At 36.8% G+C, this 27,136-nt stretch overlaps 1 protein-coding gene across 4 annotated transcripts in view; it reads right to left on the bottom strand.

The window, feature by feature from the left end:
- LOC136853659 (uncharacterized) overlaps positions 1-21,029 on the bottom strand; it is a 27,283-nt gene extending 6,254 nt beyond the window's left edge. Inside the window, exons 1-6 of one of the 4 annotated variants that reach the window (XM_067129578.1) lie at positions 20,795-21,029; positions 7,938-8,060; positions 6,895-7,004; positions 4,984-5,159; positions 3,412-3,577; positions 1-175 (exon numbers count right to left, since the gene is read on the bottom strand). The exon at positions 1-175 is cut by the window's left edge and continues 727 nt beyond it. In XM_067129578.1, the coding sequence (XP_066985679.1) occupies positions 1-175; positions 3,412-3,577; positions 4,984-5,159; positions 6,895-7,004; positions 7,938-8,060; positions 20,795-20,801 (757 nt within the window). In that variant the 5' untranslated portion in view covers positions 20,802-21,029. Of the gene's footprint in view, positions 176-3,411; positions 3,578-4,983; positions 5,160-6,894; positions 7,005-7,937; positions 8,061-11,021; positions 11,411-20,794 lie in introns of those variants that run through there. The other 3 variants (XM_067129576.1, XM_067129577.1, XM_067129579.1) reach the window with 3 other exon arrangements.
- Between the last annotated feature and the right edge of the window lie 6,107 nt (positions 21,030-27,136).

Raw genomic sequence — 27,136 nt, 5'->3', positions numbered from 1 at the left:
TAGGATCAGTGTTATCACCAATTTTATTGAAACCTTTCAGATCTATAACCTTGAGGTTTTCAGTGAGGTATGCAAAAGTTCTTGGCATGTGGCGACGAAGATTACCTCGTGATACAGAATCTGTTCCTAGAATGATAACACTTAGATTTTCACGCCTTCTTTCCCCAAAGTTGGCCTGTTATGGGTAAAAGTAAATTCCTGTTACAAGAACAAAAATGAAAGTAAACATAAATTCAGTTATACATACAGTATCTACACGGGCATGTCTAAGAGGGGTGTACTACAATACTTTGATCAGTTACTTATTAGCTTTCCAGTTTTCAAGGTTTGGATGTGTTAAAAGAATTGGGTGTTGTGTATATTTTTCAAAATTGCATAAACAAATTAAACTTCAGAGGGAACATTATGAACACTGCATATTATAAATGAAGTGCAACTGTCTCCAAGTCATAAAACAAATTACATTATCACCACAGCATCATGACTATTTTTGCATTTATTTTTCCCTTTACAGATTTAGATGTAAGAGGAGGTCTCTCTCCATTGCCTTTCTGTCTTGTGCACTGTCAGCTTGAATTCCAATCAGGTCTCGATCTCTATCTCCCTCCCTTTTCCACGGTTTCTTAAACTTCCTTGTAGGCATTTGTCCCGTTCCTCATTCTTCGGATAATGTGTTCAAAGCATTTCAATCTTTGAGATCTTTTTTACAGCCTCTAGACATCACATCTCCCCAACAGTTCTTCGTTTGTAATGCAATTTTCCCACCAAACTAGAGCAATTTATCTTTACATGCTACAGACACAAAATTTCAAATTCTCTACTATCTTCCATTTCAGTGACCATGATGCATCCATTGGAAGTATTTGCTCTCTCTTCCAAAGAGATACTTTTATTTACCCACAGTCTAGTTCTCTTTCTCCATAAACTTCACAGTCCCATGCATTCCCAAGATAAAGGAAATACTCTACCTTTTCTAATACCTGTCCCTTTACCACAACGAGGTTTCCAACACACCTCTCTTCCCCTTTAGCTTTTCTAATGCAATTCATGCATCAAATATCTCTTCCCTCATGTACATTTTCTGATACCATCTGGTTCTTTCATTAGATGGTACAGAGTTCACCCCCACACCCTTCTTTCCATAACCATGCCTACATTTCTGGCTTTACTTATTATTTTCCAGTCACTGTAATCTCTGGTATGCTTACGTTGCCTTTCAGTCCTCTCCTCCACATTCCCACTTTTCAACCTTTTAAACACTTCTGCCACCTCTTCCCTATATTCTAATGTTAACAATAGGTCCTCTGCATACGTATATTACGATACACAAAAAAAAATAGGGCCACAAATATCACCAAATATGAAATTCACTGTGCCTTAGGAATAACTTTTGTCCAAATAGAATTATAACTTATAACCGCTTCATCCCTGGCCAGGATTCGAACCCAGGCCTTTGATTTAGAAAAAGCAATAAATGGTCAATTTGACCATTTGGTTATCAAGAGATATAAGTTGATATTGACTCTGCCATACATTCTCCTGACAAATACGGGTACTGCACTGAGAACTAATATCAAACCATCTCCACTATAACAGCCAATACAGGTACTGTACTGACAGCTGAAATTGAACCATCCCCACCATAACAGCCAATTGGTGAGTTTGTAACACTTGACTTTTCATAAAAGCTTGACAATTATGCACATGTGGGTTTTTTAATCTCACAACAATTAAGTTACAAATACCACTTAATACTGAACTCACTCTAACTTGGGAATAACACCCACAAGGAATTATAATTAAAAAGCCCTCTGTCCCAGCCAGGATTCAAACCTGGGCCTTTAGTTTGGAAACAGTGATAAACAGTCAATGTGGACATTCTGAGAGAGAGAGAGAGAGAGAGAGAGAGAGAGAGAGAGAGAGAGAGAGAGAGAGAGAGAGAGAGAGAGAGAGAAGCCTGTCTAAATTGAATGCAGCCCTGAATATGGTATGTCTTAAAATTAAGTTAGCCTTCCTGTGTTAGTTTTTCTTTAAAAGTCTTTGTCTCAAACTTTTTTTGTATATTTTGTTTGCATTTAAAAACCCTAAATATACTTTGTCTGTGAGAAATAGTGAAATCTGTACAAGTTAACACAAGGAGGGAGTAAAACCTCATGGATAAATTATAATAGTATTCATATTAATCTCAGTAAATGGTTCTCCAGGGAACATGACCAGACTATCCCTACAGCAAGACCAGCCATGGAGCTTAATGACACATAACATTGTCCGATTACCCTAAACCAGGTCATGCATGACACAACCTAGTTTGAAGGTAAGTTACAGCCTACTTATCTGGTCAAGGCATGGACTCAGTTGTAGAGAGTGACATAAATAGCATGGCATAACAGAAGTTAACAAGTTAACTTAATAAAATTTAATACAGGCAGTCCTCTAATGACAAACTTTCAAAGTTACAAGCTTCTGTGTCCACACAATATATAAACTTTGTTTCACATATTGTAGAGCCACTTTTTCAAGGAAGGATTTAAGACTTCTATTCATTATAAACTTAAGTGCAAAGACCACATTGTAGTTAGTCATAGGCTAACTACAATGATGGATGTCTAGGTTAATTTTGTTGGACTTAAAACAAATTCAACTTAAAAAAACAAGCTCTTGGAAAGGAAATCATTTGTGTGTAGGGGACTACCTATACAGCACTCACCTCAGCCATTGTGGGGGAACAATCTTAGCACCTTAATGGGAATTCATCTTAAAAAGCTTCTGATACTAAAAGAACCAACACTGTCATCTGTCTACTGCACTAAATGACCTCTGACCGCTAAGTATGACCTTGATCTCATTCTGGACATAAGCCTCATTGCCAAATATGAAGTATCTATTTTGCACTGTAATGCCAGTTGGATAAAATAATAACTCAAACCTATCCTGCATAGTTCAAAAGTTCTGATCAAGAATAAGTTATCTAACCTTTGACTTTTAAGTATAACCTCAAGCCTGACATTACCTGCACACCAGTTTCATTAATTAATGTAATATTTATACCTAACGTGAAGTATCTATCTTGTATAGTTCAAAAGTTACTGTCGAAATTAAATTCTTATTTGAATTTTGACCTCATAAGTATGATCTTGGCCCTGACCCTTGGATCCGCAAGTAACGAGTTGAATCCCCATTATGTATGACATTGAAAGTATTTATCAACAAAGACATTAAAGTAATTTTGCATTAAATGAACATTAACCGTGACGACTGAAGGAAATTTTGAGGATTGGTCAGATAGGCAGATAAACTAATTGTCATTTGTCCCTGTATGGTAAATACAAGGGCATACAAACAAATATTAAGACTAATAAGTAACTCTATGATAATCCTGACAAGATTCAGCAACATGTGAAGCAGACATACCTTGAATTCTTCTCTTTTTCTCTTGATTCTCCTTGGTTGTATGAAAAAGTGGACATTTTCATAAAAGGTCTTCTTCTTCTTTAAAGGCATTTTCATACACTTCACCAGAATGCCATCTTCTGCCATAGGTGTCACTCTTTGGCGTATTTGGACCTCCTTTTTTATACTGAAGGAAAATAGGGAAAAATTAGTTTCTACTCTACTATACACAGAAATAACAAAAAAAATTACTAAATGCTATATGTACTCTGTAATGTGAAAGATGACATCAACAGCAATCAGGATTAAGACACTTCTGCATTTCAACTCAAAATCAATCAGTTTCCACTCAGAAAACACCTAAAACAAAATACTGCATTCCCTCTGGAGACTCTAAAAACATATAAGCTAAAAGTGCAATAATTAAGCGAAATGAAGCCATAGGTATTACAGGAACTATTGACTATGGTTGACCTCATGCTTTGTTCACCATCAACTTCACAGTAATCATTTTTTTTTTTTTGAGGCTGGAAATTGGAAAGAAAAGACACAGTTGGCAGCAGAAGTATGCAATGCACCACTGGGATAGGGATATATTTCAAGAGAGACATGGTAATGGAAATAGGACGTACAAAAGGAAACTGCAGAGATAACGGGCTTCAAGCTCTGGCAGGCAACAGGCTGGGAAAGGGATAAACATATCTGCAGAAGAAGGGGCAGGATAAAGGACAAGTGGCAAGAGCATAGATGACTTTGGAGGAATGGAATCAGGTTCTCAACTTCAGATAGTAAAGTAGCTTAATGAAGATAAAAAAGAAATGACAGAGGAAAAGTGTATGTATGTATGTATGTATGTATGTATGCATGTATATTTGGAAAATGTAAAGCAGAAACACCCTAGGACTGACAAGAATAAGAAGCAAGTCACCAGAAGCAGCTGAGGAAGGCAGGAATACAACCAGTAGGGTGGGAAAAGTTGTTCAAATTACCAACTGTCAGAGATCAACTGCAGCGAAAGCATCATACCACAAACAGAGATTATGCTGCACTTACGGATCTTGGCAAGGCATTGGACAGACTACCCTGACATGCAATTTGACGGATGTTGCAAAAGCAAAGAGTGCCAGAAGGACTTTCAGCTAGTGATGTTACTGTACCATGACACAAGATACTGGGTGAAGACTGAGGCAGGTGTATCAAAATTAAATTGTTACAATAAATATCTGAGCTTTTTTCCATCACAAGATGACTTGCAACCTCAATTAGAGAATGAAAGAGTGAACCACAGTCACTAAACAGATTCTCCTTTGCAAAAAGCATACCTGGCTGCAAGTGTTTCCTCATTTGACTCCAAGTCCCATCCTAGTGCAGAGCTTGGACAGGCATAAACATAATAGTGCTTTAAAAAAATAAGATCACAAAGAGAAAGATAAAAGGCCTCTAGACAAAAAATGAAACTATACAAAAATTTAAATGTTCTTGTACAGTATTATGATGTAAATGTTAAATCAGTAACAACCAAAATGACACATCAAATTTCAAGAAGAAATGCGTGCGATACAAGAGTAAATGGCACGTAACTGCATGACTCACTTCCATTTTTCGTCACAGGTCTTTGTGTAATTGCCCTGTTCTTCTACTCTTTCAATTCCACTGTAGAAACACCGGGCAGAAGCATTGGATACTCCGTAGAAATGCAATCTTTCCTCGAAAAATATCAAAGAGACTCCTGACTCCTCTGTCAGGGGAGGCTTATCACTGCATTTCAGCTGTAAATTGTATGTGTTGTCATAATATAATAATAATAATAATAATAATAATAATAATAATAATAATAATAATAATAATAATAATAATAATAATAATAATATGAAGGAAACAGACCCTCTCTTAAACAGGTCTTATTAAAGAGGATGGCTGTATTATGCGAATTTATCTTATACAGTATCTTTTCTATTTTCCTTATTGTTCGCTTTCAGGGCTCAGCGATGTTGGTCAGCAACTGGACGACATTCATATTGGAAAAAGGATTCAGGTTCTACTTCAGGTACCGTCGACATGTTTCGACCATCTCATTGGTCATCCTCTGGACGTGGTTGAAAATGATCTGGGGAAACAAGGCGCTTGGGTCGATATTTATAGGGTGGGGTCTTGATTGGTGCTGAATTATGATTGGCTGCCCTGGGCAGGTCATCTCGGATGAAGCCTTCTCTCCCATATTGATGTTTGGGCTCGTCTTGTGTGTGAGCGGCATTGTAGTGCTGGGGATGAATGGGAGAATTTCGACCCTCAGATGCTGAATTTTGATTCGCTTGTTCGCTATGGGGGTCGCTCGGTGCCGGCCTCCTGGCAGCTGTGGGGAGGAGAAAGGTTTCTTGCGTAATGTTGAGGATTGGTTTTTCCTTCCCAATGTGCAATGCTTCCAAGAGGCACAGGCGGCAGTGGTCTGTAGTTCGGTCAATTATTTCCATATTCGTGATTATATCTTTTCTTGCAATTCTCTGGTTATGGGTGGTCCTGGCATGGTTAAAGATGGTTCACTCTTGGGTGTGGCAGGAAATCCTCTTGGAGAAACACATGGTGGTCATACCGATGGAAGAACCGAGGCATCCTCGGACGGGGCATGAGTACCGGCATACCACGTTGGTTTTCTTCAAGGGGACACTGGATTGTTACGCATCACCAGGCTGCTCGTCTTCTTGCTCTTGTAATAAATAACCAGATGACTATTCTTATTGGGGTCAATGGGGCTGACATTATTCTCAATGATGTTTTTGATGGCACGTTTGTCTTCTTTATATTCATGATGAAATTGTCCTTTATAGAAGAGCTCTATGCGTTCAGGGGGATTGAGGCGAGGTTCCTGCCGGTACCATTTATTGATGTTTGCCAGTTGCTGACCAACATCACTGAGCCCGAAAAGTGAATTACAGTATAAGGAAAATAGAAGAGATACTGTTTAAGATAAATTTGCATAATACAGCCATCCTTTTAATAATAATAATAATAATAATAATAATAATAATAATAATAATAATAATAATAATAATAATAATAATAATAACTAGAGAACATTTTAGAATTCATGAAATTTCACAATTAGAATATAAAAAGAATTATAAAAAATCAGGCTATACCATATTCGTTATCTTTATACAGTATATCGCTCTTAATATAAAGCGGAATGGTTTTCAGCAACATGAAAATAACCTTCTAACCTTAAAAGGTGTGCAACACTTAGGCTAAACTAGGAAAATTTCTGGACCCAAGTGCACTCCAACTGAATTTCAGGTATACTTTCTCATAAACTGGATTAAAAAAAACTGTGGTTATGTTGAAGTAATGTCATATACTACTGGAAAATACCTCCATCTTTTACCTCAGTTTAGGTAGCACTCATGTCAGAGTCACCCTCCCCAAAGTCCAAATACATTATGTCCACAAAAAATGAAAGCAAACTGATACACTTCACAGTACTCTACAAAAATTATGAAACTAACTTACCGGCTTATGATCTTTGGCTATATATTTTCTGAGACTTGGGTGGAATGGATCAATATCAGGTATAACACAGCTTGGAGTGTTTATCAGATGACGCAAACCTATAAGAAAATCTGTAAAGAAAGCTTCATTAACGTAAAACTTTTGTGAACAGGACAGACACTTTATATGGCCTAACTTATCAGACAATTAGGGGTTTGGGCCTTCTGTTAAGTAATAACGACCTCATAGCATAGTACGGAGTACTCTTGAACATTTTCAGGAATCAGACTCGGCAAAAGACAATGAATCAAGCCAGCTAGCCTTACTAAATGAGAAGGTGACAGTCCTCAAAGTGTATAATTAGGGATTCCCAGTACAGTATAGCACACAGATAGAAATTCTAACAAAATGAAGTTAGAAACATGAAAAATGACAAAAAATTACAAAAACAGGTAAGGATCAAGGTGCAACAAACAGCCAGATAAGCTTGACATGTTTAATTTTAGTAATTTAGTGTACCAGAAATGACAACTGAAAAAATGTCAATAAGTGAAAGGCATGTGTAATGGAAAAGCAAATTGAAGGAGGGGTGGGGGGGGTTTATTGTATTGTGCCACTTAACAACACAGTACTGAAGTAGCTGTAGTCTGTTCTGTGTTAACTTGAATGATGAGCACTAAGTGTTTGATTGGTTTCCAGCTCTGGGGATTAAGTGCTGTTCTCATATGACATGAACAACCATTGGCTATCCCGTTTTAGAGGCAGTTAATCTTAGATCAAGGATCAAATCTGTTTGTTTTCATATCAAGAAATTATATTTATATTGAATTCTTCTTCTATGCAGGAATCAGAATTCACTTGCATTTATCGTGCATTACCATAGCAACAAAAACATCTGATTCTATCCTAAAATCTGCTATTCCAAAGTTTCTTTCAATAACATCACTTCCAAGCACTGAAAATAATCCCTTAAAAATATTTAGATTAATGTGAGGGATAATCACATTACAGCATCAGTTACTGCCAAAAAGGAATCTACGATCAAACATAAAAAAGGAACTTACCTGAGTACAGTGTGGTATTACTGGAGTTAACAGGACCTGGAATGGGAGCCCCACTGTACAGCAGATAAATCAAGGTTGTGCCCACAACCAACGAAAACAGAACTAGAAACCTACGATGTATCCCTGAAACAGAGTATTAAAGCACTGTACTTTACAGCAGACAATCACAATACAGGCGGTCCCCGGTTTACGACGGGGGTTCCGTTCTTGCGCCGCGTCGTAACCCGAAAATCGTCGTAAACCGGAAAATCGTCGAAAATCGTCAAAAATCATAAGAAAACCTTACTTTTAATGCTCTGGGTGCATTGAAAACGACGTAAACTGCATTATTATTGAGTTTTACATAAAAAAACCTTCAAATTATGATTATTCTGCCGTTTTGGGGCCAAATTTCTTCCGTCGGATCGGCGACGACGCGTCAGTAACCCCGAACATGCGCCGTAAGCCGGGAAATAATTTCTGATGAATATATTTGAAAAGCGTCGTAACCTCGGAATGTCGTAAGCCGGAACCGTCGTAAACCGGGGACTGCCTGTACACTGTTATTGTACTCCTATTTAGAAGAGTTTGTACTATTCATTATACCTGTACCTAAAATGCACAAAAAAAAGATCTGGAGGCGATTATGAAATAAATCAAAAGCCCATTCTGTAAACCTCAATAACTATAACAAGTACTCCTTATCTTTTCCTTCAGTGGGTACTATCATGACAGAGTCCATTATTTTTGTATCAACAGAAAATTAGGTAGATTCCCCTTAAGCAGCACTTAAATCCTCACATGCATTTTGAGAGCTTAATTGCATGACATAGCCTACTGTCAACAAAAAATTTTGGGCCCAACATTTTACATTACATTGTTAATTATATTTAAAAAAAATATTTGTAAATTGCAATAACCAAGAGAAAAATTCTAGTAGCCAAAAAAAAAAAAATTTTTTTCAAAAGATGAGGAAATTGATCACTAGTGCGCCGAAGGATTCACGCCACTATGTTAAACAATTAAAGTATTAGTCTATTAATGAGATGAAGACTATTTAACATAACAGAAATCAATGTTCACTACCATAACTACCAAGACTGTCTTAAAGATTGTTTCACAGAGTAATTATGGTAGGCAAAATGAAGTACCCTTGTCCTGACAGTTGTCCGCTGGTTTGTAATGACACAATGCACTTTACAAAGAAGGTTGTAATAACCAAATTACCAAGTAAATTAGTAAGCTACTTTATCAGACAAACAGCAGTTTCTAATAAAATGGAGCCACTACACCAATTCCCAGACTCAATTTTTCACCCATGCAAATCTAATAGCCACATCCACATTAAAAAAATCATTAAGAAGTAATTCACAGTAAGATTATGCTGCAAAGTAATAATACCCACAGAACATATTTTCTTTTGAGGGTAATTAAACGACAGTAAAATTGAGCCTGTTCTTTCGTGAGTCACGAATCTTCCATTTCATTTTGATTCGCAGTTACTTTTCAGTTACGACCATAAACAGTTATTACTAGGCTAAGATGTCATCCCCACAGATATGAAACAACAATGTCTATCGACCATCATGAAGCAAGTTCTTTAATAGTTACCAACATCAATTATTCTGAGACTTGAAATAGGGTACAGTATTTCCAGTATTTTTGTGGTATTTCAACAAACTGATAATTTTTGTTGTAAATAACAGGTTAGGTCTGGACTGTTACATATCCACTAGTGTAATGAGGTAAAGAGAACCACAGTGAGAAGACATACATTTAGGGTCAGATTAGGCCTAAGTACTGAAGGATCCAATGTCATAGGCCTAAGTGATATTAGGGTATTTGGTAGAAAAGTTAAGTATACCTTAGTTTAACCAGACCACTGAGCTGATTAACGGCTCTCCTAGAGAAGGCTGGCCCGAAGGATTAGATTTATTTTACGTGGCTAAGAACCAGTTGGTTACCTAGCAACGAGACCTACAGCTTATTGTGGAATCCGATCCATATTACAGCAAGAAATGAATTTCTATCACCAGAAATAAATTCCTCTTATTCTTCATTGGCCAGTTGGAGATTTGAACTCGCGCCCAGCAGAGTGCTACCTGAGAACGGAACCCACCAGCCCAATAAGGAACTGGTATTTGGTGGAATAAGCAATAGCTCTGCATGGGGATTACTTGGGAAATTGATTTTTCCTATGGTATTTTGGTTGCTCATCAAGAATTTACCATTATTTTTTGTTGGTCAACTGTAATTAACCTGTAATTAACCTCAGAAGTTGTATGCTGGCCATCCTGGAATGCTATCACGGATGAGCAATGTTATGAGGGAGCTTTTGGTAAAAAAGTGGAGTTTCCTTCACCAGGGGGTCCAGGAGGCGGAGCCCCCCAACTAAATAACACAGCCTGCTAGGTTAGGTTAGGCTAGGGTACGTTAGGTTAGTATAGTTCCTTTTACAATTGGTTTCCTTAGCCAAACCCTTCTTAAACATATGGCTCCCTAATGACTCGCGCATGCACGGAACCATTCCATAACAATAACAGGGCTGTCTGCTCTTTCTCCTGTTTGCAAAACCTGCATTCCCAAAGGGTACCCAACCATGGGTTGATATGAGGTTAATAATAATTGACCGATAATAAAAACCACCACCTTCTTCGTCAGCAACACTATAAATATACTAAAAATAAATTTCCAAAGTAATAGTCTGTATAGAATTGTTGCTTAGAAATACCAAGTATTCTGTACATCTAAGCATTTCCCATACATACAAATACTTCCCTTATTTCCCACACACAGAGAAAAATACAGTTTCCCACTGAGGATCACCATTTTTTACAAAAAAGAATGTTGTAATTGGTTAACCAAGCATTTTCGATACATAAAAATATCAAACTCGTCGAAATCACATAAAAAAATATCTATTGCTGGGCCTATCTGAAAAATTGTACTCCTAATTCACCTGTTTCAGAATTAACGGCGTGTAATATTTTAATCAATAACTAGTTACATAACTTACATTTATATCTGTTGGTATTGAGGAAAGAATTTCTGACTTGGGCAAGGCTAGAAAATATATAAAAAAATATTCACAGGAAATAATCTTACCGTACTTGACTGGTCTGCAAAAAGCATCTTGCTTCATTATTGGGCAGAGCTATCATAAGCCTATCAGTTTCTTGCTGGGCAAAAACGGTGGAATGCTTGCAATTTCTCCTTTTCTCGTTCAAAAATTGCAAAGTTGTAAGAGAATGCGATATTAATGCACCAAAAGAACGCAAATACACCCTCTACGAATGGGCAGAATGTCATTCTAAACATGTTGCAAGAACAGTTGGCACCTCTGATTGAGATTAGATAAATTTAATTTTTCATATTCACTTTCATCTCATAACTTGTAAAGCAAAACGATATAATAGTCAGTTTTCACATACATTCAACACCGAACAGAATAAGATATATTTGGAAACACTTTCAAGGGTTTAACGGATATAATCAGACATTAATGTTGGTCACACTGTTTTGTGACAGTTTCCAACTATACGTTTTATTGCCGTAGGATTATTTATTAATATTTAGTACAATAATCCAGACCACTAAGTTACCATCTTTATTCCCGCATAGATAGATTATGAAGACAAACAGCTCATTAGATTCAAGAATAAATGGGTACTGTAGCCTAATCTGATGGTCGCTAAATAAGTAAAAATGAGATACCGGTAGTCTACTTCTGTTCCTGTAAATATTCATTATATTCATGTAAAATTCGTTTTGGCATTCTGCCATAAAATTTACAAACGTATTGGACTAAGTGGCATACCCATATAAAAAAAGATTAATGCAATGACTGGTGGTCACGTTCTGCCTTTTTTTTTTTTTTTTAATGTGAACAGCGTACTGAACACTTTCAATCCTTCGACAGAAATAAAAAATCTCAGGGGTTCATCCAGGTTATAGTATATGTAGGGTGCAACTGGAGAGGCACTGTATTCTGAAGACGGAGGTGGCACTATACCAAGAAATACCTGTATAAACTCACTCATACAAAATGATGTTAGATCTAGCCTGACAAAATATAAGAGGGGAAATATACCATTGGATTCTGAAGGGATGTTGCCAGATACCCACATATATCAGTAAAAATAATTCTCTATCCATCGGCCTGGAATCTTACTTATACGATAAGCTACTTTTTCATGTACACATATTCGACGAAGAGTGTTACATGCATACAGAATTATAGGCTACAAAACGAGAAAACAAGGAAAAACTTAGCATTCACTTTATCTTATCAAGTCCGGTGCGTGCAAACGACAACATTGTTGCCACCGTAGAGGAGACTTATTATTTATGCGTTTGCATAAACTGAGGGAAATATTATTTATGAGTGATTTAGCGAATATTAATCGTTATGATTATGTATTGTCAGAAAAGGGAAATGAGGAGACCTATGGCTGAGAGAGAACAGATTACCATCAAAATAACGTCGAATTATGTTGAAAATGGAAGATACTGCTCCACCGTCTGTTCTTGAGAATATTTGTTCTCGGTAGATACGGGATGTGTATCATTATTATTTGATATTATTACAGTAATGCACTAAATTAATGTTCCTTTGTAGGCAATGTGTAAAAGGTTGTTCTACGCTCATTCAATAATGAGTATCACGCGAGTGAAACAATAAGTAGCCGGTAAAACGAAGCGTAAAGTGTGACAGTATGCAGTCAAGTTGTATCTCTTCCCCTCTATTCTGCCTTTTATCAAACTCCGTTTCCTGTCCGCTTGATACACCGACTATCCATCTTTCCGACAGTGTCAAGGATATCCAAGGATTTCTATTCACGTCTTTCAATCTGCATTTTGCTTGAGCTTTTTTGGTGTAAATTTGCCATAGGCCTAAAGCAGGTTGTGTGTTGAATAGCTCTAGTACCATGTATCTTTTTTCATAAGATTCAATAAAATACAGTTATGTGTTTTTGTAATAGAACCTTGTTATTGCAGAGCCATAAGGATTATGTGCCAACCGATTTTGAAACAAATCCACCGACTATCCGTAGTAATATTCAAAATTAATATAAATAAATACATCTCAGTCTAGAACATCGGGTACACTTTAGTATCACGCTGCAGAATGTATTCAAATGTTCGTCAAACTATAGTTATGAATGTATTTCTACGTCCCTATTGCAAAGTCGTTGGGTAGGGTGCTCTTTACAGGGTTTGATAATAAATAATTAACACCGTAAATACAGTTCGGTCTAAAAGATGTGGCATATTTTCGCTTTCTCAAAAGAGACGCGCCGAAGTATGCTGCGCATCATGTCAGCTATGCAACAACCTCCCCCCGAGTGTTATCTGCTTACGAGGAAGATCATTTGCCCCATACTGTTTTTTTTTTAATTGAAGAAAATGGTACGTAGAGCATTCCTATCTTTGATTTTTTGACAGCGCACACACACACACACACACACACACACACACATTCCATATTTTCGTCATTCAGTCATACATACATACATACATATATGTACACACACACACACACACATATATATATATATATATATATATATATATATATATATATATATATATATATATTAATAGTTTATGTATACAAATATGTGTTTAAAACATAATATCCAGTATAGCCTATATATTTGTTGTTTATGTTAGAGAGAGCTTTAAACATCATCCATACTGAGAGAGAGAGAGAGAGAGAGAGAGAGAGAGAGAGAGAGAGAGAGAGAGAGACTGGGATGAGTGGAAATGAGAGATGATGTGAGGGAGACAATGTGCAAGAAAGACGAGTGGCAGAATTTTCCTGCTACCCTCTGCATGAGAGAGAGAGAGAGAGAGAGAGAGAGAGAGAGAGAGAGAGAGAGATGGTTTACTCTGAGGGGACCATCTGACAGGCAATTTTTCAGATCCTCAACTGCGAAGTTCAAACAGGAGCACGTAAAGAATATCAGCCTATAAACATCTGGAGCCAAATAACATAATAAGAAAGAAAAACACACACAGAAAACCTTATAAATCCCTATATATCCGAAAACTCTCAAAATGGCAATAAATCTCACACACGATAAAAAAAGTAACATCATCTATTCCGCTTGCTATTATTACCGACATTTACTTATCATGACATTTATAATCGTTTAGCATTGCCAGTGACATTTGATGGGGTACTTGAAAGATAATCTAGTGAAATATATATGTTTTTAAAGTCTTATTTATTCCCATACACTGAGAAACTCACTATCATTTAACACAAAAAACTAAATTCCCAACAGGCAACCTGAAATGTGCGTCTAAGCGTCAGAGGCCAGTTCTTGTAGACCTAGTCTTTACATGTGTCATTCCCAAAGCAAGGATAAGTATACAGTTCTCACTAATGCATATAAATATATACTTGTAAGTACACTCTTCAAAGCGGTTTCTCCTTGAAGGCTGTGCCATCCGTTGATGAAGAGAGGCATGTTTTTAAGATAACAGAAACGATGATGGCAATTCTTCTTCGGTGTATTAAAACGGATGGGCTCCCCCCCAGGCTAACAACAGTTGCGACTTTGGTTGATAATCCGTGCTGGGTGGTTAGTGGATTGATCACTGGGGTAATACAGTAATATTTTAGTCTTAGCTGCCCTTTCTCCTTTTCTCAATTGGTCTACGTATAGTCTTGGACCCCAAGATTCACAGGCTGAATTGGTCTAAAATATTGGGCCTACTGTTTTTTAGGTCTGTTTATTGATTGTAAGTTATCAAATGTATTTTTGCGGTTAGCTACGAAAGAAAATTGGCAATGAAGTTTTGTGATTATTGAATTTTGGTGAAACCATTCAAGTTTACAATTGCAGAGCCAAAGTGAGAATTGATTTTTTTATCTGAAAATATGTGTAATCACCCTCCAGATGTTTATTTTTAATAAAAAAAAACTATTTATTTGAAAACCAGTGCCTAATACATGTTTGCTTCTTGTAAAATTATTATGAAATAAAACGTAAACTTTCCACCTAAGAGAATATTTGTGCATTTGCTATCATAGCTTTTCTAATTTAGGCTGCATATCTTAGGGACCATCCTTCTCATTGGTCTTAGGCTCTTTTAACCTTAAATCCGAGCAATTACTTCAGTAACGGACTGTAACGACAACTCTGACGAACGTCAGCTTTGAAGCACATCATGCTTCTTTCCTAAAATGTAATCCTTGCGTTAAAACCTGGTTCCGCGAAGTGTATAAGTAACCCGAATGACAACGAAGTATTTCTTAATTAAACACCTGTTTTTTTATGCATCAGCGACAGAATATATGTATGCAAATTAACGGTGATTGCTTATTGAATTCAAACGAATCTTCATGATTCATGTGGACCGGTGCTGTCACTACATGTCAGGGGCAATTTATGAAGCCCGTCCACCACGCTGGCTGCACTCCAAGGGCTGTTTATCTACAGATAAGAGTAAATATGGGGAAGGTGCAGGGGGCGCCACGTGGTTGGCCGTCGGAGGAGAGATCCCTCCCAGCTTATAGCAACAGCGGCGGAAATTGGATATCTGGCTTCGATAACGAATTATGTCGATGTAAAAGTACACGAAGTATCTATCAAACAAGCGCTGAAGGTTACGGCAAAAAAGTTAATGTTATTGTAGTAAATCGAATGATTTGACGCTGAGCAATAAGAATGTTCGAGAATATTCAGTTGTAAACAGGCTGCAGTTTTTCTTATGAAAATCTGTAAAAATCTAGATAAAAACATTATTTATAAAATCATAATATATTACAATATTTATATTTGCCATGACTTCTTGATGTTTTCACCTAGGAAACGTTGGTCTGGATAAAATATGCGTGATTGAATACGAAAACTGCTTGTACCTAAGAACACAGTAATAAAGCAACTCTCTCTCACACTCCTTTCGGTGTGCGCGTGTGCTTTAAGACTTTTGGGAGAGGATAAGAAAATAATTAAAGCAATTAATTTTTTCTGCAGAAGAATACGATTGACCTTACTTTATTATACACTGGTATTTGCCTGCGGGGACTATAACACTCCAAACTTGAATAGCACTTATTTGGACCAAGATATTCAGTGACAGTTAGTACTAGGTAGTTTTCCACTGCACCATTGTTGAAAAATAACCTTATTTTGGCGATTGGTGGTTTTTCCCAGCAAACTTCTCATTCAGGGCACCAATTTTCCACTGACAGCCTGTTCGTTATTTTCCCAAGAGACGACCCACAGTTTCCAGGTCACTCCAAGACCGGGATGGGTGTCAGCCACCCGAAGTACACTGAAGTAACGTACAAAATCCTCAGTCCCTTAATTGAAGCCCCGGAAAGGGAGACGAGAATGAGGAATGTTTAGAGGTGAATGCGCCTTTTTTACGAGGCTCAGTTTTAAAGAATCAACCACGAGCAGCTGTTTACTGGTTAACGTTAGACCGTGGAATGCTTGATTGGTAGAAGAACAATCATGACTTAACTGGTAAAGATTTTAGTAGCTTAACTGATTGTCCTTTTTAATCAAGTAGAATGTTATACCTGCTATCAAGGCCACCAAGTGGTTTGTCGAGTTATTTAGTTTCTGTAAACGAACTTAATTGCTCACAACATGGTTGGGCATCCTTGACAAACAGCAGCTCCAGGGTTAGACCAATTACTCTATGAGACTACGGAAATATGAGCAAAACAAATGAGCCGCCACCAGCGTCGTTACTTACATAGATGACACCAAGAACAAAATCATCGGTCTTGAAGGTGAATTCGAAGATTTTGCTTTAGATGAAATAGGAGAGACCAGCGCTGGTGGCTGCCATTTCAGGTGGATTGGGCGGGCTGCTCATCTGGCATCCGAACGGGGGAGATAGGATAAGCCTGGACCTAAAGAAGATGGCTCTCTTCTTTAGGTCTTGGGATAGGCCTAGTGCTCCTTTCCTGTACGACGAAGCACGAGAGAAAAGCGTAGAAGGCTCAGATGGCCGAATGACCATTAGAGAAAAAAATAGCAGTAACCTCATTTCCAGGTCAAGCGTTTTGGGTGAATGTCTGTAAATTATTTTTCAGTAGTTTTCCAAAAGGTGAGAGTTGAGTTTGCAGGTTAAACCCATTCTATTAAACATCTTAATTCATTTTGGGTCGTCTTTGTTCCGTTTCTCTTTGAAATATTAGCAAGAATTTAAAAGTCTACTATAGTATCTTTTAATTCGAATGTAGCGATAAAGCTTATAAATTAATGGCACATGTTATAATAACCTGAAAACAATTCAGGTCATCATATTTTGAGAAGGTTAAAAATATATGGTTAAAAAATCTTGTTGAGGCGCTCTCTCTCTCTCTCTCTCTCTCTCTCTCTCTCTCTCTCTCTCTCTCTCTCTCTCTCTCTCTCTCTCTTTATGATAGGGTAGAGGAATACAATCAAATGGAATTCATGACAATTGAGTAGTATCCTTTGCATAAACAAGCTTATTTTCTAGGCTAAACCATAAACCGTACGTAAACCAGTAGAGGACAAAGACTCCCTTGAAGAACGCCAGAAATTATAGTCATAAAGCCACTTCAGAACACATCACCAATAACCTTTGCTATCTGCGGTAAAAAATTCACTAATATAAGAAAGTGTGATACTCCCTAACATCCCTTTGTCTAGGCTTGAAAACTAGGGATTCATTATTAACGGTCAAAAGCACAACTAAAATCAATATCAGTCAGATAAGCTTCACGACTAGAATCTAGGGGATTCTGTAGAACATTGGAAATTGGGCTAAGTGAACCAAAGGCACCCATGCCCTTGCTACAGCCACTCTCTCAACTTGGGAACATGGACATTCAGACGCAGAGCCCAAATATGCTCAAAACCTTCAAAAAAGCAGGAATTACAGAAAGTGGGCTCTAATCTACAGAACATGAAGAACACTCCAATATTAAGCTAATTACACAGCCAATTCTCCAACAAGCGCAAGAAGAGCCCCCTTCTGGCTAACTTAAGAATGTAGCGAACAACTCAGAATTAAGTGATGAGTAGTCTTCACAAATAACAAAGGAAAAATACCACTGGGGGTTTTTCATCTACAAAGAATCATGGTCAAGAAATGCTTCAAGTTCACGGGTCCGAAAAAGTGAAATACAACGAGCTTCAATAAAACAGGAATGAGGTATAATGAGTTTCTCATTACTATGCTTAGTGTCAGGAAAATCGAGCAGATATTCTGGTTAGGTGTGTGTCTGTGTGTGTGTGTGTGAGAGAGAGAGAGAGAGAGAGAGAGAGAGAGAGAGAGAGAGAGAGAGAGAGAGAGAGAGAAGGTACATTCTTCTAAAGCCCATGTGCCTTTGTCTTCAATCTCCAAGGCGACATCCCTCTTAAAACAATCTGCTTTATTCTTTTGCAAGTCATCCTGGACAAAGGACATTACAACGTGCATCTGCTAACGGAATACTGTGACCTGATAAAGATCTTTAAAAAAAACGAATAGACCGCAAAAAGTCAAGTTATAGCTGGGAGACAGCCGAGTACTAACAGGTGCTATGATTCGTAGATGAGCGAAATTTATAATGCCCTCCAAATGTACCTGTTGAATATTTCCCACACCTCTCTATAAGTTCCCACGGTCCCTCCCACCCCCACAAACCCGCTTCAAACAAACACCAGTCTGAGTTGCCTGTATACACTGAATCAAATAGACATCCACTGAATATTCACTGAGAAAATCTACGATATGAGCAAAAGATTATACGAACTTAACAAAGAATGAATTTTCATTAATACCTACTCTACGAAGACGATGAAAATTATCGTGAGTATTTTACAGTTTATGAAAGATAATTGCTTCATTCAGTGGAAACTGGACAAAATATCCAAAGGACATTGGAAATTTGCACTTATTAAAAGATTTACTCCAAGTAACAACAAAAAGTTTAAATTTATGATTGAAGTGTGCCCTTCCATTCACTATAGGAAAACAAGATGCTAATTTAAAAAAAAAAGTCTTAAAAGAATTTATTATTATTATTATTATTATTATTATTATTATTATTATTATTATTATTATTATTATTATTATTATTATTATTATTAGATTATTATTAACCCATTAAACATGGAACAAGCCCACCACAGGGGCCAGTGACTTGAAATTCAAGTTTCCAAATACTATTACGGTGTTCATTTGAACAAAGTAACAGAAAGGTAATGGGAAATACAGAAAGACGAGATCAGTTATTAGATAAGAAAAAATAAATAAAAAAATAATGTGTTCTTATGTTGATACATGTAATATGTAGCTAACTGTTTGTGAGCGCTGGTGTTTCTGCATTCAAATAGTGCTGTGTCAAGAACTTTTTTTTTCAGGGGACACTTAAAATTCCCTTTTTTCTTCAATATTTCTTTCAAACTCAGAAAACATCGCCACAATCATCTTGTTAACGTAATGGTATAGTGTTTGTAGCATATTATTGCAAGCATGATACTAAATTTTATTTCATTTCATTCCGTTTTCCAAAACCGATATATCATACTAATTCATTATTTCTCAATGTGCATATTGCACTTTACATGAGACTAGCGCCCACATTTACACAACAGCCAGTATAGCGCTTGGAAGCACTTTCCACTAATGGGTGAACTATGGCGGTTAATGTTCTCGGCTCATTTTGAAGTAAATCTTAATGACTATCATTTAATATCGAAAAAAAGACGTTTCCATTCTCTTGCAACATTAACTTGTTCATGAAGTAGGCCTGTACGTATCTCAACATTAACTTGTTGACGAGGTAACTGTGTAGGCTTATCCGCCCAAAATATTATAACATTGACTTGATTAACTTGTTATCGAAGTATCTGTGTAGACCTATCCTCCCAAAATATCATCACATTAACTTGTTGACGAGGCAACTGTGTAGACTATTCCGCCTAGAATATAATATTAACTTGATTAACTTGTTGACGAAGTATATGTGTAGACCTATCCGCCCAAAATATCATCACATTAACTTATTGACGAAGCATCTGTGTAGACCTATCCGCCCAAAATATCATCACATTAACTTGTTGACGAGGTAACTGTGTAGACCTATCCGCCTAGAATATAATATTAACTTGATTAACTTGTTGACGAAGTATCTGTGTAGACCTATCCGCCCAAAATATCATGCACACCTATCCCCCAAAAATATTTTTAACATAAACTTGTTGACGAGGGAGTAAGTGTGTAGACCTATCCTCCAAAAAATATTATTAGAGAAATTAAGTCTTTCTTATGCAAATAATAATGTGAATGCGAGACAATTACCATGAAGAGAAACTCCCACTGTAGCTGACATTAAAATCAGGAGATATCAAATCCGCTCGCACCAATATTGGTTGTGCAACCAGGAAAAAGCAAGTGTGAAGTCACGTCTCTAAGCTGATGAAAGTATTAAGTAAAGCACGTATGATTTTCTTGTAATATTTAATCTACGACATTTGAAAATCATACGTGTTTCTTTTGTCACACGCGTGAAGATAGGAGTCAGTCTCTTGTTTAATTATGAAAATAATAAAAGCATAGCTAGAAGTAATGCTATTGCTGTCATTCTTTTTGTTGTTGCTGTGGTACTTTCGATAATATTTAAAACAAATAAACAAAAAACAGTAAGAGTCGAAGCAGCACAAAAGTTAGCCTAACCATAAACTCGATTCCCTAATGAAAGAACGATATTCTTAGCGTACCGAACTAGGTGGTGCCCCACATATAATGAGGTTAAGTCCAAACCAAGGCAAGGTAAGATCAAATAAAATAAACAAAAAATAAAATAAAACAAACAAAATAAAATAAAACAAGATAAAACTAATAAAACGACATAAAATAAAACGAAGGTATGTCAACTCGGCGACTTGAGAACTTACCCCGCATGGCGAAAAAGAGTTCAAACCATTTCTCGTTCGTGACACAGAAAACGGGATTCGACCTTTTTAAATGCGACGCAGCTACGATGGCGGTCCCTAACGACGACGATTGCCATAACTAAACTGACAGTGCCTAGACTAGAGGTCTGTACTCTGTAAAGGATGCGGTGCAGGCCACAGAAAACGCCAGATAAGAGCGCACACTTCTTCACTGCGCACTGGCAATTTGCCTTGTGTCATGCGCATATGGGCGGGTTCTCACCTTCCTTCTAGACCGATGCCACTTTTCCGTTATTCATCTCTAGACCGATGCCACTTTTCCGTTATTCATCTCGTTATTTTCTTGGCTTTTCTCTTTTATCCAGAACGTTTCTTCTTACGAATAGTTGTCCTGGGAAATTTAGTTTTTAGAAATGGGAAAGATAATCGTGTTTTTGCTAAAATCAAGCTTCCGTTGGTTTATTTCACAGATGAGCCTATTCCCAAATATTATGTAACAGAAAGCAAAACATTAATTGAATTTAATGATTTCCCGTCTGAAAATCAAGAGGATGACGTGTCGCTAAGAGAGAGCAAGTAGGACAGGATATTTCAAAATACTTAACATTATCGTGACATGTACTAGAGGATGTTACACAGTAAAATATCATCCGCAGTGGCAGTGACGATGAAAGCAAGACGTTGAGAGAGAGAGAGAGAGAGAGAGAGAGAGAGAGAGAGAGAGAGAGAGAGCAGAAACTCGGACATCTGTTTCATTAGTACCATAATTGTCATCAGACATTAAATTTATTACTACACGCCATAAAAATTTTAATTTTAATCAGGGAGACCACTGCATCTAATGACATGAATACTGAGATATAATGTCCAATAGCTTTCAGCAGTTTATTGTAGGGGTCATTACACACACACACAAGCAGATCCATCTGTCAGGATCATTGTTACCTAAGACAGACATTTCCCTCGACTGTTTAGAGACAAGGCGGCTTTCCGATGCACGACTGTTTAGACAAATCTTTCTAAAACAGTTTAACGTTCGGATTCACGTCAGAGATCGAAATGATCGGTGAGTCATGGGCAGCGGTCGGCTCCTTATGCTTGTTTACATGAATGGATGAACGAACACATACACATAATTATATATATACACATATGTATACAATATACACAATTATAGCAACTCTGAATCACATTAACAAATATATAAACAACCACTGATTACAAATTTGCAGATAATAATTCACTAAGAAATTGGCGCAAGTAAAATGAAGGTATCCATCACATCAGTTCTGAGTTCACAAGCAAAAAAAAAAACAAGTTTGTATTACCCCATTTATAGACCTTTTACCGCGAAAAGTCATTTATATCTGTTATAAGCTTCTAATCAGTTTAATAGTAAATTGTCATGAATGACAGACAGTTGTGAGCATATCGATCCCAGTGCACAAGAAAAGGTACAAATTTACAAAAGCGTCTGAGAGGAAGATCAGAATATTCCTGCAATTTGATGTATATAACACATTCATATCATCTATAATATGTTGTCCATTATTTTCCTGTTTATACTGCTTGTAAAATGGAAGCAAATCAGAATGAATATGCGCATCTATAGATTTGCAATTTACGGTTTCATGTATAAATTGGCAATCGTTCTGTGAAATCCCTTGACATATCGATTTTTTTTCCTTAACTACCAGAAGTCCAACTGAATATGTTATTAAACCAAAATATTCGGTAATTTTAAAATATACAAAACCAACACAACCTTTTACAAGCTTCTCTCTCTCTCTCTTTGTAAATATCAGCTAAAGACGAAAATTTGCCTGGGCAGGTTATTAAGTTTCTACGCTGATTACCGTCGTATTCAGTTTTGTTGCTATGGCTTAATTTTCTATGTGAAATGACTGTACACCAATGTTAAACCAGGTGTGAACGTTACACCTGTCACATTCGATCACTTTAAGGTGCTCCAGAAGTTTGTGTGAATGGACAATCCCACACTAATTACTATAGAACTTTAACTCACGTATTCGTTTACACGTACATTATACAGTGTATATATATATATATATATATATATATATTATATATATATATGTGTGTGTGTGTGTGGTATATATATGTGTGTGTCTGTGATATATATATATAATATATATATTTATATATTTACAAATTGTACAAGTTTTTTTACAATAAAAACAAAAGATTCTCGTGTAAATCAACCAAAGAGAGTACAAGAGAGCATTATATTTAAGGTCTTACTTATATCAGAAGGTAATTCCTAAACTGCTGGCTCTTTGAAGATTTGATATCTTCCCTCTTCTCCTATCACCACAATTGTTTCTTTTTTATATTACTACTTTTACTACTACTACTGCTACTACTACCACTACTACTGTACAATGATAGTACCTAAAAGTAGTCGGATTATGTGGCTTAAAAATCTCCTAGATTTGATTTAATTTGGCTGACTGGCGAACTTTTACATACACGAACTTCTGCTACAATGAATAGAACTGAAGGCGTTTATCAATAAGATTTATGAAGGACTTGTGCACATCTGACAAAGCTAAAACCTAGTTTAAATGAAACTGAAGATATGCAAAGTAACATGCATATTTTGCTTATTCATAAGTGTGGCATATCTAATAAATTTCCCTCGTTAATACATTACTGTCTACTATCAGTCGTTTGTTAATGTCATCCTGTATTTAGCTGTCGTCTTTAGCACAAAAAATATGGATTAATGTCTGTTTGATAACGAATGTGTTTTGTTAGCAGTTCACAAAAAAACTTAACGATAAATTATTAATACTTAATGAAAAGGTATTATTTCGTAAGTTGCCAATACACGCTATGAAACTGTAACCTACATTTTTTAAAAAGAGCTCTTTCATTCTCGTTATTTTGAACCCCATAAACACTATGCGCAAATGACAAATAATAAATTAATCAAATTACGACTTATAAGGCAAGACAATACCGCCGCCCCTCCATAGCTAATACGGCAAATTGTAACCAGTAAACACCCTTAGGTTACGTTAGCTTGGTATTTTTAGGTCCTCTTAGGGCCATATTTCCTAGCCATTTTTGCATGAAAAACCCAAAATGGCTTTTCATGCAAAAATGGCTGGCTGGAGTCTTATTGGCAACTTATAAAATTTTACCCAATTATTAAGACTTAAAGAAAATATATAACGTAATATGCATTTCATTACAAAGTGTTTTAATGTATAATCAGAAGCCTCTTGTTTCAGTTCATAACCATTATACTTTAGTTGACCATATAACACGATTTTCTTTTCATCCACGTTTTCATTAAATAAGTAAGCAGGAACTACTTTAATTTAAAAAAACAAAAATACCTATCATTCCTACTAAGAAACGAAGAGGTAATACCACTGCCGTAATTCTACAGAAGAGCTCCACGAGAAGATATCTTTTATTGATAAAAAATACCTTCTAAGTACAGAAAAGTGTGTAGGCCTATATATGCAGTACAGATGAGATCATTTGAAAAATTTACCGCCTATTTTTTAACCTTTGAGTACAAGCTTGTAAAGTCACCACATCGGCGCCAGGATAGTGTTTCGGCGGCGCCATTAATTAAGTCTCCGCTGAGCTTGTTTTCTTTGGTGACTTCCCATTTTCTTCAAGCTCAATTAGTCACGCCTAAAACGTGCCAGGTCACGCATTTTAATCATTTTACTTTATGCGTATTTATACAAATGTCACACATTGTGTATCACATGTTTCTTCATTCACAGGCATCAAGACTGTATCCATATTGTAGCTCTGTATGTTTTGTATTGTAATTTGTACTCGTTCACTGTATATTATTGTTTATTGTTTCGACCTCAGGTCACAGTCAATTCCATTGTCTCTCGCGGGCCGGCGTCAGTCGGCCGCTATATAAGCTGCCTGGATCTGTAATACAGTAGCAGTAACTTTTACCTGCTCGTTTCTTTGACACCTTACAAGCTCATCCCCGAGGGACTGGTACTCTAAATACGGCGCCCCGCTGAACCTTTCCGTAGAATTACCTCAAAAATCAAGCAAACAATAATAAATCAATCGGGTTAAATATTCTAGGCCTCAGAGCACTTCTCACTTCAGCAGTTTTGTCGAATGCTTCCTTCAGCGACTACGCTTCCGTTCAGTTGGAAACTAGGCCATCCAAGGTCTAAAAAGTGAGTCTAGGCTTAACCTTTTGCAGCATTTTATATTCCATGCTCTCCTGCAGTACCCTTTTGCTCATAATATCAGGAAAAGATAGCTCTGTACCATTTGTCTCGCAAGTACTATTTGATATGGAAGTATACATACTAACTGTTGATTACCACTTCTATTTTCTAGATTATTAAGTAAGATGAAACATGCAAATCTTTGGAATTCTAATTAATACCAGAATGACTTTTTATGAGTCATCTTCTGCGTGACAAATTTTCAGGAAATTGTTGCCATAAGCTTTCCTTGATGAGCGCCCACAAAAAGGAGAGAAAAGAGAAACAAAAACAAAGAAATAAGATTTAGACCAAAGAGGAATTAGAGTGGAAAATGCACAAAGGAAAAACTGGTGTGATGTAACGAATTCTATGACGTCACGGGCTACAAGCACAAGACCAACCGCCTACACCTGCTATGTTTGACCAAGTTAATGCTTCTTTACAGAGCTATCTACTTCTTTTATTTATCGCCTGCGATTCTTCTATACTAATAAAGGAAAATGCATCAATGTGGCACATGAAAAGACATGACCCAAAAGTGTGTGCTCACAACACAGTTAGTATCCTGTATTTACCTAACCATACCTAAAGATTTAGTGTCGATGGATCTGTATAAGTTTATTATGAGCCAAACGTACCAGAAATTTCGGAGTTGCAAGCAAGAAGTCGCCTTGTAAGAAAATTGAAAGGCATTTCTGCAACTGAAGCACTTACTTTTAATGCGAGTCGGAAGTGTCCTGTTTTGGTATGTCCTGATGTGATGGGTGCATAATCTGTACTATGCGTACCTTAAAATAGAATATTTCTGGGACCTAGACTTTTCAATCGAGAGAGAGAGAGAGAGAGAGAGACTTTCAAAGCAGTTGATACTTCTATTTAGTTTTCCCAGTTTTTTAAACTAAAGAATAAATGTAAATTTAATGAAAGCAACAACCTAATCATTTCCTGCCTAGCCTAACCATAAATTAAAGTAGACAGCCTTTTTAATGTATCCTGATTACGTTAGGGGAGTGAAATCAATCAAATTATATTTATAAAAATGAAATAGGTATGCTTTCAGTGAAATATGAACACGCCATGCGTTTTGTCACTGTACTGAAGGACTGTAACGCCTCGAAGTCCTATATAATTCGTATTTTATTACTATTTTACATATGTACACAGCGGTGCCTTGAACAATCTCTGGTTAATGTGAATAACCTACCTGAAATCACTTTCCAGCTCTGGAAGGTGCTGAGTTAGTACCGAGCTGATGTTTAGCATTCGTATATTCAAAAAATGTGATGAATAAATCCTTTATGATAAGCCTGTTATGCACTTGCGTATAGTTTATTCGACCTACGACAAGCATGGACCAGTTTTAACCTTACTTCATCACTGGAAAATGGCTTTGTCTCTCTTCTTACTTCAACCATTATAACGAAACAGTTAAATAACGTGAAATATATCGCCGAAAATTAACGGACGCCGAGGGATTGAAACACCATGGATCAAGCTGACGTGTGTTTACATACGACTGCAAGTGAGCCGATGCATTATGGGTAAAAAAAAAAAAACAAATGCATAGCAGCTTAGCCTTAGTCCTTTACTAATCCATGGGTCGAATCATATAATTAGCAAATTTTACGATTGTTTTTCGTTATTCAATAATGTAGTGTTTATGCAAAAGGTGGTGTAATTTCTGCTAGTCTGAAAACGGGATTCTCAAAAGATTTGTCGACAGTATCTTGAACGGAAACGGAGTCACCTTTACGCAATAGTAATGGACGTTAGTGTATCTGCTAACATTCCTGATTGCTTCAGTATTTAGTCATGCAGGCGAGGGAAACCGCAGATCATCGAAATTGTGTAACATCGCCAATTTTGAAGATAAAAAGTCGGTATAGCACGATAAAAAGTGCGGTTTACCGATGATGTTGGCCCCATGCCATTCAAACAGATAATGGCTACGATGTAATGTTCCTAATCATTGCGTATGAGGTATATAATGCTATTTTAATTGTGACTCCCATCCCTCCTGAAACCGACAGACATCCCCCCGCCTCCCATCTCTCTGTCCCTCCACGGTCTAAACGACAATACGAGAAACTAATTATTCTGTCTCCATAACTTTTTC

Source organism: Macrobrachium rosenbergii, chromosome 27, assembly GCF_040412425.1.
Source record: "Macrobrachium rosenbergii isolate ZJJX-2024 chromosome 27, ASM4041242v1, whole genome shotgun sequence".
Taxonomy (NCBI): Eukaryota; Metazoa; Arthropoda; class Malacostraca; order Decapoda; family Palaemonidae; genus Macrobrachium; species Macrobrachium rosenbergii.
Note: the sequence above shows the minus strand (reverse complement) of the source record. Positions and strands in the feature narration are given on the sequence as shown.